This window comes from Amblyomma americanum, chromosome 2, assembly GCF_052857255.1.
Source record: "Amblyomma americanum isolate KBUSLIRL-KWMA chromosome 2, ASM5285725v1, whole genome shotgun sequence".
NCBI lineage: Eukaryota > Metazoa > Arthropoda > Arachnida > Ixodida > Ixodidae > Amblyomma > Amblyomma americanum.
The window spans coordinates 179,263,901-179,277,658 of record NC_135498.1 but is presented as its reverse complement, the minus strand read 5'-3'; the positions used below and the strand labels follow the sequence as shown (position 1 = coordinate 179,277,658).

Below are 13,758 nucleotides of genomic sequence, written 5' to 3'. Positions count from 1 at the left end.
CATTTTCAGGCCACAGTGTAATCTATCAGGACGTGAATCTGATTTCTAAATTAATTCAAGCTTTTAGCTCATTGAACAATGTAGCCATGCGCCCTTCTCGAGACCATGACAATAAAAAGAAGACAGCTCGAGAACGTTGTTGTTGCTGTTGTTTGCCTATCAAAAGATGGCACATACCCACACTGGGGGATCGGCCAAAAATCAGGTGGCTATTCACCTGAACGCAGTTAACCAAAAGGAAAAGCACGTGGGAGCGCAACACCGGTGAATTCTTCGTCATGAACAGAAAAGGGATGAGAGTTTTGATTTCAAAATTATAAGAATAATAATACAGAGAGGAAATAATAATAATGATTTAGTCAAAATGTAATAATTGATAGAAAAGAAAAGTTTGGAATACTTTGCAGGGCAGTCGGTGAGATTATATCAGGAAATTTAGAACAGCGGTACTAAGAGATCTGTGGCTGAACCCAAATGTGGTGGCGCCAAATGATAGCAAGAGCGGGCTGCTCAACATAAGGCCAAGATGCTGCAAGGGCACTTCCAGGAACCTTTTTCTCATAGAGTTGTATCGGCGACAATACAGCCAAAAATGTTCTATAGATTCAGGCTCACGGCAAAATGCACAAAGGGGAGAGAGCTCCAAACCCGACTTGAGTAAATTGAAATTTAGAGGGGTGATGCGGCAGCGCAGCCTCGTCAGTGATACTTCAAGCTGCCGAGAGCAATAATGTTTCCTGTTCCAATAATATTTAAGGTGCTCATAATCCGCCGATGTTAAAAGTGATGTGTCTTGCGTGCTTAAAAACGCACGTCGCCGAAATCTAGATGCTGTAAAATAGGCTGTAGCCGGGATGATTGCCAACGCGGGGCGGCTGAGGGAAGCCTTTGCGAGATTGTCTGCAATCTCATTTACTGTCACACTGCTGTGACCGGGAACCCATACTAAAAGAACAAGGCTCAAATGCGGAGGAAGTAGGGATAAGAAAGTATTTAAAATGGGACCGTCAACTTGTGCAGCGAGGGACGAACACAAAGATAAAGAATCAGTAATTACTGCAGCTTCTGTAATAGAGTTGTCTAGCTTGCGTAGAGCAAGTACAACTGCTAGAAACTCTGCTTGAAAAAAAGGGGTGAAATCGGGAAGGCGCAGTGAAAAGGACCAGTCTAAATGCGAGCAAAATATTCCCACACCTGCTTTTTCATTGCATTGCGATGCGTCAGTGGCTATTGCTATATCTGTAGGTAGGATCCTCAGATGATCTTCTAGAAGACCATTTAGAATACTCGGTGGCAAAAGTTTTGCATTTTTTTGGGAATATGTCGTCGAAAACAATGTGGATAGCGGCCCATTGCGAAGCGCAGGAAGGATATCATAAATGTTTACATCTAAAGGCTGAAGTAATCTTTGCACAAACACTACCTGAGGGGAATTGAAACGAGACCAGGCGACACCAAAAAAGGAGGTCGGCTGAGAACAGAAAATGCTTTGGGAACGGTGGAAATGGGATTCATAGATCCTGAGGTAAGTTCGCGCAGTTAAAATTTGAAGTCGTGATAAGAGAGGAGGAATGCGGGCTTCAAAGTACAGCACATTAATAGCCACAAATTTTGGAAGGCCGAGGCACATGCGAAGTGCTTCCCTCTCTAAATGGACGAGAGGACGAAGTTTATATGTAGCCGAGCCTGAAAACAACAATGATCCAAATTCTAAAATTGGCCTGACATACACAGTGTAGATCATTAATAGCGCATCTCTGCACATGCCGTACCGGGGATGGCATAATCTCCGAAACATGCCCACGGCACGAGCCCCTTTCGCCGCGACATGGTCATTGTGAGGTCGCCAGGTGCGTTTGTTTCATAAAAGACCCTTAGGTATTTTAGGGATTGAACCTGCGGTATTACTTTTAACTGGCAAGTGAGAGAGACCACTACAGGAGTGAATAGAGGGAAAACAAGAGTGGCGTACTTGCCAACATTTAACTTCAGATGCAATGCGCTCAACCAGTGCTCAAGTGTATTCAAATATGACTGCAACAGACCATACAGAGAGTGTATATCCGGCGCAGCAGCAAAAAACGCAATGTCGTCCGCATAGACGTAAGTGCGTACATGGCGGTGGAGAGGAATTGAGCTCAACAGAATATTAAAGAGCACAGGAGAAAGAACAGCTCCTTGCGGTACACCTCGCGTTTGTCTGTACCTCTCTGAATGAACACCATTATGGACGCAAAAGAATTCCCTGTTATAAAGAAATGCAGATATCCATGCAACTTTTTAATCTGGAAATTGAAGAGACTGTAGCCTATGTATCAGGATGGAGTGTTCTACACTGTCGTAAGCTTTGGCGACGTCTAACGTAACCAAAGCCGCGACCAGGCGTTGACGACGAGCAAGGAGAATTCTGCTCTCAAGATCAGCATGTACATTCCATATCGAACACCGTGGCCGGAAACCGAGTTGGCACGGGCTGAGTATAGTTTTGCGGTCCACAATGGCTGACACCCGAATTAGTAACACCCTTTCTATCAACTTTACCACGTTTGATGTTAAAGAAATTGGCCTAATATTATCCAATTCATAGCCTCTACCCTGATTTCTAAGCAAAGGGATCACCTTGGACAGCTTCCACTCAGAAGGTATCCAAGCGTGTTTGAGAGAGTAGTTGATTAGGTGCAATAAGGAGTTGGGAGACTCTTCAAATAGAATCTTGAGCATCTTTGTAGTAACACCGTCAGGACCAGGAGCAGCAGCTGGCAATCTCTGGACCATTAGTGAAAGTTCTGATAGATTTACTTGTGAGGCATTATCATTTGGCACGACTGGTGCAAACAACAATGGGCGCAAAGGTAGTAAAGACGAGAACCGCTTTTGCAGGCCTGTGGCAATTAATTCAACCGCCTAGATAGATTCTACAGGTGACATAACCAATGACTGAAAATTATGAGAGGACATGAGCTGTTTCCTAGACCATAGAAAACCGAATAGTGCACGTCGGTTGCCTGCCTTTGAAAGATAATCGAAGTGTTCTGAGTCATATTTTTTCTTGGCGCGAGAGGCTGTGCGTTTAAAGATGGCTGCAATAAATTTATAATCACTCCAGTTATTCGGGCATTGGTTATGAAGAAGATTTTTTTATGCTGCCTTTCTCCGCCTGTAATCTCTTGTACAGTCCGCATTCCACCAGTTAGAAGAATTCCCTTTTGTTGGCCTCACCAGGAACTCCGACGTTTTACGGCTTTCCTCTATAGCCAGACATATCCTTGCTGACTGGTGGACCTCGGCGATGTTAGACACTGAAGCAAGGGCAGAGCGCAACGCCGTCTGAAATCTGTCATAATTTACATGTGACCGCAACTGAGAAGACGCCGGAGTAACACGACATATGATATCAAAATGAATATGTGTATGGTCACTTGAGGTGCCGCTATCAACAGTCGACCAATTCGTTACGCCAATTCCAGGACTAATGAACGTGAGATCTAAAACATATTGATTGTGTGAGTGAATATAAGTGGCCGATCCTGAATTTGAGCACATCAGGTTGTGATCAGAAACCCAGTCCCAAAGGCGCTTGCCGCATGTATTACTACTAAAACCCCACGACACATGGTGAGAATTGAAGTCCCCAGCCACGAGAATTGGGTTTTTACAGTTAGCGAGTAATAATTCCAGAGGTCTAACATCCTGGACTCCATTGGGGAAATAACAATTTGCTATTGAAAATGGAGAGCACCCAGGAAGTACGAAGTCTAGTGCCAAAATCTCAGTCAGGAGACATTTGTTGAAAATATACCATAGCCCTGGGGCAAAATTTTGAAGACATTAAACTTAGTAAACCCCCGCCTCTTGACTGGCGGTCTAGGCGAAATGAACGGTAATTTTTGATATGAAATTGTTTGTCGTTTGAAAGCCACGTTTCCTGCAGAATTATGACATCCGAATTAAGCTGGGTAGAAATGCAGTGTAAATGTGTGAAGCGGAAAGAATAGAGCGACAGTTCCACTGCAGAACTCGCAACGACGCTATGGTTGCGAAAGTCTAGCAGCAGCAACTGCCTGCTACAAAATGGTATCTTTGGGTTTAGTTCCAAGCTGCTGCTTCTTTGATTTGGGCTGGGTGCCCAGAGAAGACAAGGAATGAGACATGGGGGACCCGCTGCGCTTAAGGAGCCGCGCATCAGGCTCCACCATCTCGGAAGAAGAAGAAGAAGAAGAAGATGAAGAAGAAGAGAAACGCTGCATGTTTAGCAACGGCCGCAGTTCAGCTTGTGCCGAGGCAACTACATTTCTTACTAGCCTCAAAGATGCTACTTTTGTCAAGATGGAGGCTGAGCCGGGTAGACTTAGTGACGAGCGACTCCTATGACTGCGGCGATGTCTTCGGCTACGGTTATTTTCAGCGCTGTTTCATAATTCTTGCCATCTTCTCAGTATGTGCACTGCAGTGCCACACTCTCGTCTTTCCGCTCATCTCCGGCGACGTTGGCCACTGGTGCAAGCAGCCGCAGGACCAAGCGATGTCTCCTGCCTCCTGGAGGAACGCATCCCTCCCTCTCGAAGCTGATGGCCGCTTGAGCCGATGCAACGTCTACAAAAAACCGGGCGACCCAAATGACACACGGATTGTGAGCTGCGACAAGTGGGATTACGACCCGGAGCAGGAGAGAAGTACCATCATAAGCTACTGGGACTTGGTCTGCCATAGACAGTGGCTGCGAGCTCTGGCGGAAGCCTTCTACATCGGCGGCTCACTGATTGCCATGAGCGCAGTCGGACTCGTGGCTGATCGGGTCGGACGGATGCCTGTACTTCTCTCAGCGGTGGCGGTCCTGCAGATCGCCACAGTGGGCGGATGTTGCGCAGCGTCATACCAGGCGTACGTCCTCTCCAGGTTCCTCAACTCTGGCTGCGTGGCGACGGTCGCGGTGCTCTCCTGCACACTGCTCTTTGAGGCGTCGACGCACGAGAAGAGGAACAGGCACCTATGCGCTGCCATGACCGCAGGCATGCTGATGGTCGAGGTGTGGCTTGCCGTGGCACGGCTACTACGACAGGTCAACTGGATTGTTATGCAGATCTTCATTCTCTCGCCGACTGTCCTTACGTTGTACGCGGTCTCAGCAGTGCACGAGTCAGCACGTTGGTGCGTTTCCGTGAACGACATGGACAGAGCTGAAGTCCTGATGATCGCCGCGGCCAAGGAGAACCACTTTCCAGTTTCCACCACTGCCTGCATGCTGGAAAGGCTCAGGACAGAGGTTCTCAGGACCGAAAGGCGCATCACGATCACATCAGGAGACGCAGCTGAAGCAAAGGCAGTGCAGCGCCGCGCGCTTGTGATGCTCGGGTTATCGTTCTCGAGTACTTTTACACAGTACTCCATGCTGGCCGTCCAGGCCTACGTAGCGTCCGGAACAACTGCCTGGTTCCAGTGGACCTCAAGCGGAGCCAACCTCGCAAGCTTCATCCTCTTGTACATTTTGTTCACAAAAATCTCACCGCCACGCTTGCTGGCCGCAACAGTGGCAGCGGTCTGTGGCATCGCCTGCGTGATAAGCCTGAGCTTCGCATTCGGGTATGGCTACTTAACTACGCTGTCGTTCCTTTTAGCCAAGCCACTGACATACGTGGTCAAAGTCCTCATCTTCACGAACGTCTTGGAAATGGTCCCTACGCGTGTGCGTTGCGGCACAATATGCTGGCTGTTCGGCTTCGGCCGCGTGGGAGGCGTGTGTGCCGTCCTGTTATCAGTGCAGCAAGATATTGGGCGCAACGACGTGCTGTTCGCCTTAGCTGGAACCGCACTCTTCCTGATGCTGCTTGCTCAGCTCACCTTCCTGCACTCGTCCGAGCAGCAAACACTGGGAAGCCATTTGTCTTCTGCCGGTGCCATGGACACTATGGACTACATGAAGAAGACGCTGGATTCGTTGCCTTCGAAGAAGGAATATAACCGCAAGTCTCGTGGCAGTGCTCGGTCATCCAGATTCCAAAGCATGGACCCGAGATTTGCGGACATCAGGCTGTATTAGCCTGCTATGTTTTAGTAGGGTGTATGTTTTGAGCGCCACCGGTGTAATTTATGCTGTGGATGTGAGATACCGCTTGCTGGCCTTATCTTGATGTTACTTGGTACGGTTAATCAAATTTTTGGCTCTTTGTATGCTTTTATTCTATGCCACATGTTCATATGCAAGCGTATTACACTAAACGCAACATTTAACGAATAGTTTTTGTATTATGTTTGCTTAATGCATTTGTGTGTGCGTGGGCTGCCCATAGTTATTTCAAGCGCCGTGATAAAACCAGAGCTCGATTTCTTGTAAAGATCGTAAAAAACCTTTTCTCATTGGTCGTATTTGAAGTGATTTGTGACTCTGGCTCGAGCAACACATTATACAAGCGTCCTGAACTAACTACGCGTACCGGACGCCGCCGAACGACAATATAAAATTTACATTCACTTTGAGAAACCCAGCCGATTATGGATTTGTTTCCTGAGCGGAATAGGATCACGGAAGTAAAATGGGGAGTTTACTTACTCTGAGATGGTCGTGCAGTTTATCCGCAAGTAATTACGCGAAACTTTGGAAATATATGTAATAACTGAACCGGCGCAGTTTTCGATATGTAAACTGAGGGACAGGAGAACTTTGGTAATGACTAGAAGAAAAGCACGCAAGGAAGCTGGTTTTATTAAAACAGGAGACAATTTTCTTGCTTTCCAAGACACATATACTCCCCCTCCGTTTCCAGGATTTTAGCTAGGCGAGGCCGGAAGGAACATATCATAAACAATATATAGGGCATCGAAAGACAAAAGAGAGCAACAGAGATTATTTATTATTTTGTCTTTCGTTTGTTGCTGCGTCATAGTTTGCTTATAAAACATGCACCAACACGCCCAGATAGGCATGTTTCTGAAAAGCATATCTACCGCGACATAGTGGCAATAAGTACTAACCGAGCATGCAAGTTGAAGGAAGAAAAAAGTAATGTCACATTCTATTAATAGATTTGATTTAATAAGGTGGGAAGGGACTACAATCAGGTTTAGTTGCAAAACTTATTGTTACCAAGGTCATTTGAGTACGTTATTTTCCGAGAACAACAACAGAGTTCTTAGAGCAACTATGTGGGCGGAACAGCGTTGCGGTTTTTGCTTGTCTTTGTCTAGTGGCATACTCAGACAAGGAAAATTGGTTAATTACATGATGCATGTCTTGAATTGTCCATTAAGCAATTTATGCACTAGATCTAATACAGAAAAATTAGCGCTAGCTGTGAGTTGAGACACGGAAGTTCGCGTAAAGATATTGAATATAAATTGAGCATCCTTTCTCTGGGCACTTTGAACCTTATAAATGTTAGTCTTTGTAATGGGAGCACATAATAGGAAGGTTTTCTTAAAGTAAGAAACAGTATCTTTATTATACTTCAGGCCGAACAGAGTCACGAAGAGGTGAATGCAATCCGGGGAGCAGAACGACAGCGAAAATGGCGTCTTAACAAAACTCTTTTAGTTTGGCTGTCTTGCGCCAGTAATGGGCTCAATCACTCGGCGACGGCGTAGCAACAAGCGTGCTCGGCGGTCGGGGAACAGTATGCCCGCTGCTGTCGGCCGTGCTCAATTTAAAGATAATAGCAAACTTTCGAGATAAAGCGTGCAAAGTTACTAGAACATTCTAGAACAACGTAGCATCAGCTCTGCCCAGATGCGATCAATCGAGATAAATCTGGTCACGTCTTGCATCGCAAACAAAGCGATAAAGCGGCGTTGCCGACTGTTTTGAAGAATGAGCAAAGAAACGCTGCAAAGATTCGGGGCAGTATTATGAAAGTACAGTTATTTGCTGTTCGATGCTACTACGTCTTGCTTTTTCCAGCCAAGGCTGTTCGTAAAAAAATTACGCAGGGTACGTATAAGGCGTAATTTCTGACACTGCTACTCCGTTAGCATTGAAATCCGCAATTCATAAGATTTATGTTGCTAGTAAATCGCATACAATTGTTTCCTTCAAGTTATTTTGCGTTTATCATTAAATGCGCCTCTAAATAACCTTTTGCAAAACATCCTACAACATTTACATAATTTTGGAGCACCGCAAAGACGAATCATTCAAGAACAAGAAGTGTAGTAGTAACAAGCGAAGCAGAAAAACGGCCAGGACGAAGGACGGCACGAAGTGCTCGCTATAAACTGCAAATGTTTTTTATTAGACGCACGAAATATATGTGAAGAGAGTTGCATTCACAGTCCCAAGCATGTGGCCAAAAAAAAAATGCAGTCACAGACGTAAAACGGTTTTGTTGTGATAGCCAATTTCCGCCTTCAGCAATGGCTTTCTCACACTTATATCACAGACCAGTCTCATTTTTTATCCTTCAGTAATATCACGAGCTTTTTTGTCATTGTGCTTCCAAAGAACACTCATTTTGCACTGCAAAATTGTGGACTTGTGCCTTTTTTTATGCTGCGAGAGGTGCGTACCCCGGCCACCATTAGATGACTTTTCATGCTCCCGCATGCATATATTGAGACTTCCCCCGTTCAGCCCCGTGTGGTTAAGCCCTCAAAGCTAAGTAACGAGGTAAGCCATCACGCGGACGCAAAGCTCAAACCGAGCGGAGTGGTTTGCACCGCACCCTACATAAAGACATTTTCCATATCTGGATAGCACAATCATCTGCACAAAGTCCTGTCTTCAAGATTATAATTAACGAATGCGGAAAAAGACAACAGCTTAGAAAAGATTCAATAGGCTGCCTCAAATTGTACCCTTAAATCGGGCTATTAGTTAGCAAATGATATCCAATGAAAAAGGTATAAAACACATCAAGTCCTTGAGGCCATAAATAGTGTTTTCAAAGTAGACTTCGAAAATAAAGTGTTTCAGAATGAGTTTCGGAGTTGAACTGCACAGGCTGGAAATTCCGGAATGGGTTAATGCGTTATTCCCAATTAGGGCACTTAATTTCTTAAACTCAGCCTGTTTTCTGCAAATGTCTTGGGGCTGCCAGCAGTGCCATAATTGAAATGGGTACAAGTGAGGAGCGGACATCTCATCATTTCTGGATATGAAAAAAAAAAGTGGCCGCAGCCACGGCAACATAAGCCACTGCATATCATGACCAGGTTTGGCGCGCAGTGGGAGCTTCTTCAAGGTAGCCTTCAGCTGTGCGGACGTATTCGATGTGACATGAACGCAGATAGGCGTATACAAGCGCTCAGAAGCCTCGCAAGTAGAACAAACCGTCAACGCACTCGCATAGCTTGCATTTTTCCTCATGCATTCTTCTAGGAGTGAAGTTTGTTAGCCCATTTATCAGACTATGCACTTCATCATTTCATATGTTACATTATTTCTGGGCGATGCACCTTAGTAGGAATTTAATGGCCGAATTTTATGTTCATCTTTTTCTTTAATTTAACTTTTCCTGCCCTCCTTTCCTTTTGTCTTTATCTGCCAAGTTCCTTTCTCCACGCAGAGTAACACACCAGCGGTTTTTAAACGTCGGATAAATTCTCTGCTTCTCTATTAAAGGGTTTTCCTCTGTACTCAAGTTACGTGAAGCTGGGCGACTATCTTTAAAGCCATCGAAAGTGGCTTGCTCACCTAGCTCCAATCCGTGATTTTACAAATCATGGTTAACACGCCCCCCCCCCCCCCCTCCTAACTTCTTTCTTTACTTACCGTTGATTCTACAGACTTGCGCTGGATCCCCAACGTTTTAGACCGCAGCTACCAGGTTTGAGCAGCGTGCCTCGTCGAGATAGGGCAAAGGGAAGATTCCTGGAGTTACGGGCGTAATCCGAGCAGCCTCACACTCAAAACCCGCGACGGCAGGGGGACGCACGTACGAATGGGAAAGTGAGAACATGTGCGCTCCTGCTCAGGGCTGAACAACAGGGGGGGGGGGGGGGGGGGGGGCGTCCAGAACAGTGTACTCAGCACCGCTAAAAATTGGCAGATGCTTAGCTGGTCTATGCCAGGATTGGTTGGTTTTGCTCACCCGAAGAGCCAATAGGCATAAAAAATACTTTTCGGAAAATAAGAACTAGCTCGTGCCATATATATATATATATATATATATATATATATATATATATATATATATATATATATATATATATGGCAAGAGCTAGTTCTTATTTTCCGAAAAGTATTTTTTATGCCTATTGGCTCTTCGGGTGAGCAAAACCAACCAATATATATATATATATATATATATATATATATATATATATATATATATATATATATATATATATATATATATATATATATATATATATATATATATATATATATATATATTACGAACGTAGGTTGCGTTGGCTCCGCAGAATAAAGTTTTGAGAGAAGTGGGCACTTCCACAAAGACACTTTTATTTATCAACGTTTCGACCGCGGTGCGGTCTTCTTCAGTACTGTTGTGGTCTCGCGTCAGATGGACGTTGTGAGCTCAAGACGAGGGAGAAAGGAGTGTAACAAGCAAATTGCAACAACAGCTCAAAAAATTGAAAAAAATAAAAAAAAATAAAAATAAAGATGGGGGTGCGGGGAACAGACAGGGACAATATTGGGGGAGGAAGCAAAAAAATAGAAATAAAAGAAAAAAAGGGGGAAAACTAGTATAGTAAGGAAGGGTGGGGTACAAAAGGAGATGGCGAAACGAGAGAAAGGGAGAGGAAGACGGTGCGGGGCACATGGGCAGCACGGCAACCACAGGCGTACGAAAACAAAACGTGCAAACAAAACACACAAACAAAATGCACAAACACAAAGGGCGCCGCTGCAGATGCGTGGCCAAAGAGGAGCCGCTGCGCAAATGACACTGGCAGCGACGAACAGGCCAAACCAGGCGCCTTTTGGGGGTCTCACTAATTTCCGGTGAGCGGAGAGCTAGAACGTTAAGGAAGGAGTGGGCTACGTTAACGAGCACATGTGTAAGAACTTACTCATGGGATCTGGATTTCACTGAACGGTGCACCCCTCTCCCTGGGCGGGTCGTTGAACCGACCTCGCCGGGAATACTTGTTTGTAGGGGAGGAGGGCTGGGCTAGCTGTGTACAAAGATTTCAAATTGTCGGAAAATGTAAGGAAATAACGTCAAAAGCTTATCAATAGTGCACGAGGCAGGCTAGTGTAAGTAAGGAGGGGTATGAATGCCTGGGATATACACTAGGAGTTATAAAAGGTATATCTGAGTTAGCCAATTAACGAGAAGTGTAGTAATATTTTGTTTGCAGGTCGTGAATAAAAGAAAGGGTACCAGGCTTTTCCTTAAGACCTTCTTGAATAGTATTAAACTTGTGGATAAAATAGGATTCACGTTGTTCACGTTCTCGCCTGTTTTTGAAGCCCCCTTGAATAATTGTTACTTTTAGTTAGTCAAATGGGTGTCCTTCTGCGTTTACATGCTTGGATAGGGGAAGGTTTGGGAGAGACTTGGCGTGTGCGCGGTGATTGTTAAATCGAATGCGGAATGCAGTGTTTGCCTGTCCTATGTATTGCTGGTTACACACAGTGCATTCAAGAAGGTAAATAATGTTTGATGAGTCGCAGTCAAAGTTACTGTTGATTGAATGCTGGAAAACTGACCTCGTACTAGTTGCGGAACACGTAGTCTGCATGTGCTTGCAAACTTTGCAGCGACCTTTACCACAGGGCTGGCATCCATATTTTGAGGTTTTGTGTTCCTTGGAGTGGACTAGACGGTTCTGAATGTTTTTGGCACGCCTGTAAATCACGCGAGGTGCGCATGTAAATATTTTCGATAGTCGTTGACTTTGCTGGAGAATGTTAAAGTGCTTATTAAGAATTCTGTTTATGTTCGGTGCGTTACTGTTAAATGTGAGAATAAGGTTTGTAGTGTAATCATTTCGGTTATCTATTCGGTGCCCCTGGAGTATTTGACTACGGTTAAGATTTGAAGCTCTGCTTATGGCGTCATCAATAAGGGAACGTGGATAGCGCTGTGTTAAGAGCACGTTGCGCATGACTTCGGAGTTTTCATGAATGTCTAGGTCGTTAGAGCAGATTCTTCGAAAACGATGGGCCTGCTGGTTTTGCAGTGACGGGGATGGGCGCTTTGAAAATGTAGATATTTTTGTGAGTCCGTTGGTTTTCTATAAACGGTTGTACGAACTGACCCCTTGTCCACCAGAATGTCCACATCAAGAAAATTGATTTGATTGGCTGAGTAGGTGCGCGTAAACTTTATGTTTGGGTGCACGGAGTTGAAACTGTCAATGAAATGAATAAGTTGTTTTTCTGTGTTTGTCCATATTATAAAAATATCATCCAAATAGCGCTTGTAAAAGTACAACTAAATTGGACAAGAAGAAAGACATTTTGACTCTATATGATGCATGAAGATATTGGCATAATTTGGGGCCATCCTTGTTCCCATAGCGGTACCACTTACTTGCAGATAATATTGAAGATCAAATTCGAAGCTATTATATTCTAACAAAATTTTGGCTAGTGTTCCTAACACGTCTGGGCTTGGAGATTCATGAGGTCTCTGCTGTTCATAAGATTCTAAAAGGGCTGCAATGCCGTCGGCATGGGGAATGTTTGTGTATAAGGATGTTACATCCATGGTCACAAGAAAGGCTCCTTCTGGTAATGTTATATTGTCTATCTGGCGGAGAAAGTGGTTTGTATCTTTGGTGTAGGATGGATGTGTGGCTGGAATGTGGCTAATCAGAGTGTCAATGTACTTTGATATTGGTTCTGTGAGAGTGCCGATACTTGAAATTATTGGCCGTCCAGAAATACCGGCTTTATGTAATTTAGAGAGCATGTAGAAACGCCCAGGAGAAGGGTAGGCAGCCGTGAGTGCCTTGCATAGTTTCGGGGAGATTTCATTGTGTTTTGTGAGGTCGAGGAGAATGTCAGATATAGCTTTTGAGTGCTCGTCGGTGGGGTCGCCATGTAGTTGTTTATAAAAATGGTTGTCAGAAAGCTGTCGATGTCTTCTTTTAATAGTCATCCCTGTTCAAGATAACAATGCCTCCGCCCTTATCAGCTGGCTTTATGACGATGTCGGTATGGTTGCTGAGCGCCCTGAGAGCAGTACGTTTTTTTTTAGGAAGATTTTCTGGTCCTAACCTGCGGTTCTTAAAATTTTCAACAATGTCATTTTGAACTGCTAAATATAGATATCCAAGTGTTTTTCCCGCCCGATGTTGGGAGTCCAATTTTGGTTTGCTGGGTGGAAGTCCGAGTTTTGGTGGGGGTTTTCGGGCTTATCAAAGAAGTATTCTCTCAGGCGAAGTTTTCTGGCGAAGTCGTCAAGATCTTTCAGGAGTTGGAATTCTTGTATTTGCCTGTGCGGGGGCAATAGTCAGCGCTCTAGATAGGACGGCTCGCTCATACTCTGTGAGCGGTGTTAGAGATAGATTGGTGATGTTGTCTACACTTTGATGACCCTGTTTTGAGAGTGTTTGGCCTTGGCTGACCTTTGACTGAGCGATATCGGGGTTGGGAGAATTTGATCCAACCACACTTAGTACTTCTTTCATCCATTCGTCATGGGGAACTTTGTCCCGTGTAAATTTTCTAATATTGATTATGCCAATTTCTGAAGTTTTTTTTTGTTTTGAAACGTTCTAGTTCCTCGGCCTACAGTGCGGAAACAAAAAGATTATTCCGAGCCCGACGCTCCTCTGTTCCCAGTATCACCGAAGCTTTCTCAGAGTGCCGAATTGTGATTTTGAGTAACTCTAGGGAAGCTGATTTTA

At 44.7% G+C, this 13,758-nt stretch overlaps 1 protein-coding gene across 1 annotated transcript; it reads left to right on the top strand.

The window, feature by feature from the left end:
• Nucleotides 1-4,268: 4,268 nt before the first annotated feature.
• On the top strand, nt 4,269-6,422 carry LOC144119329 (solute carrier family 22 member 6-like). The gene has a single exon (XM_077651980.1). The coding sequence runs from the start codon at nt 4,310-4,312 to the stop codon at nt 6,035-6,037; it is 1,728 nt and encodes a 575-aa protein (XP_077508106.1). The 5' UTR covers nt 4,269-4,309; the 3' UTR covers nt 6,038-6,422.
• The last annotated feature ends 7,336 nt before the right edge of the window (nt 6,423-13,758 follow it).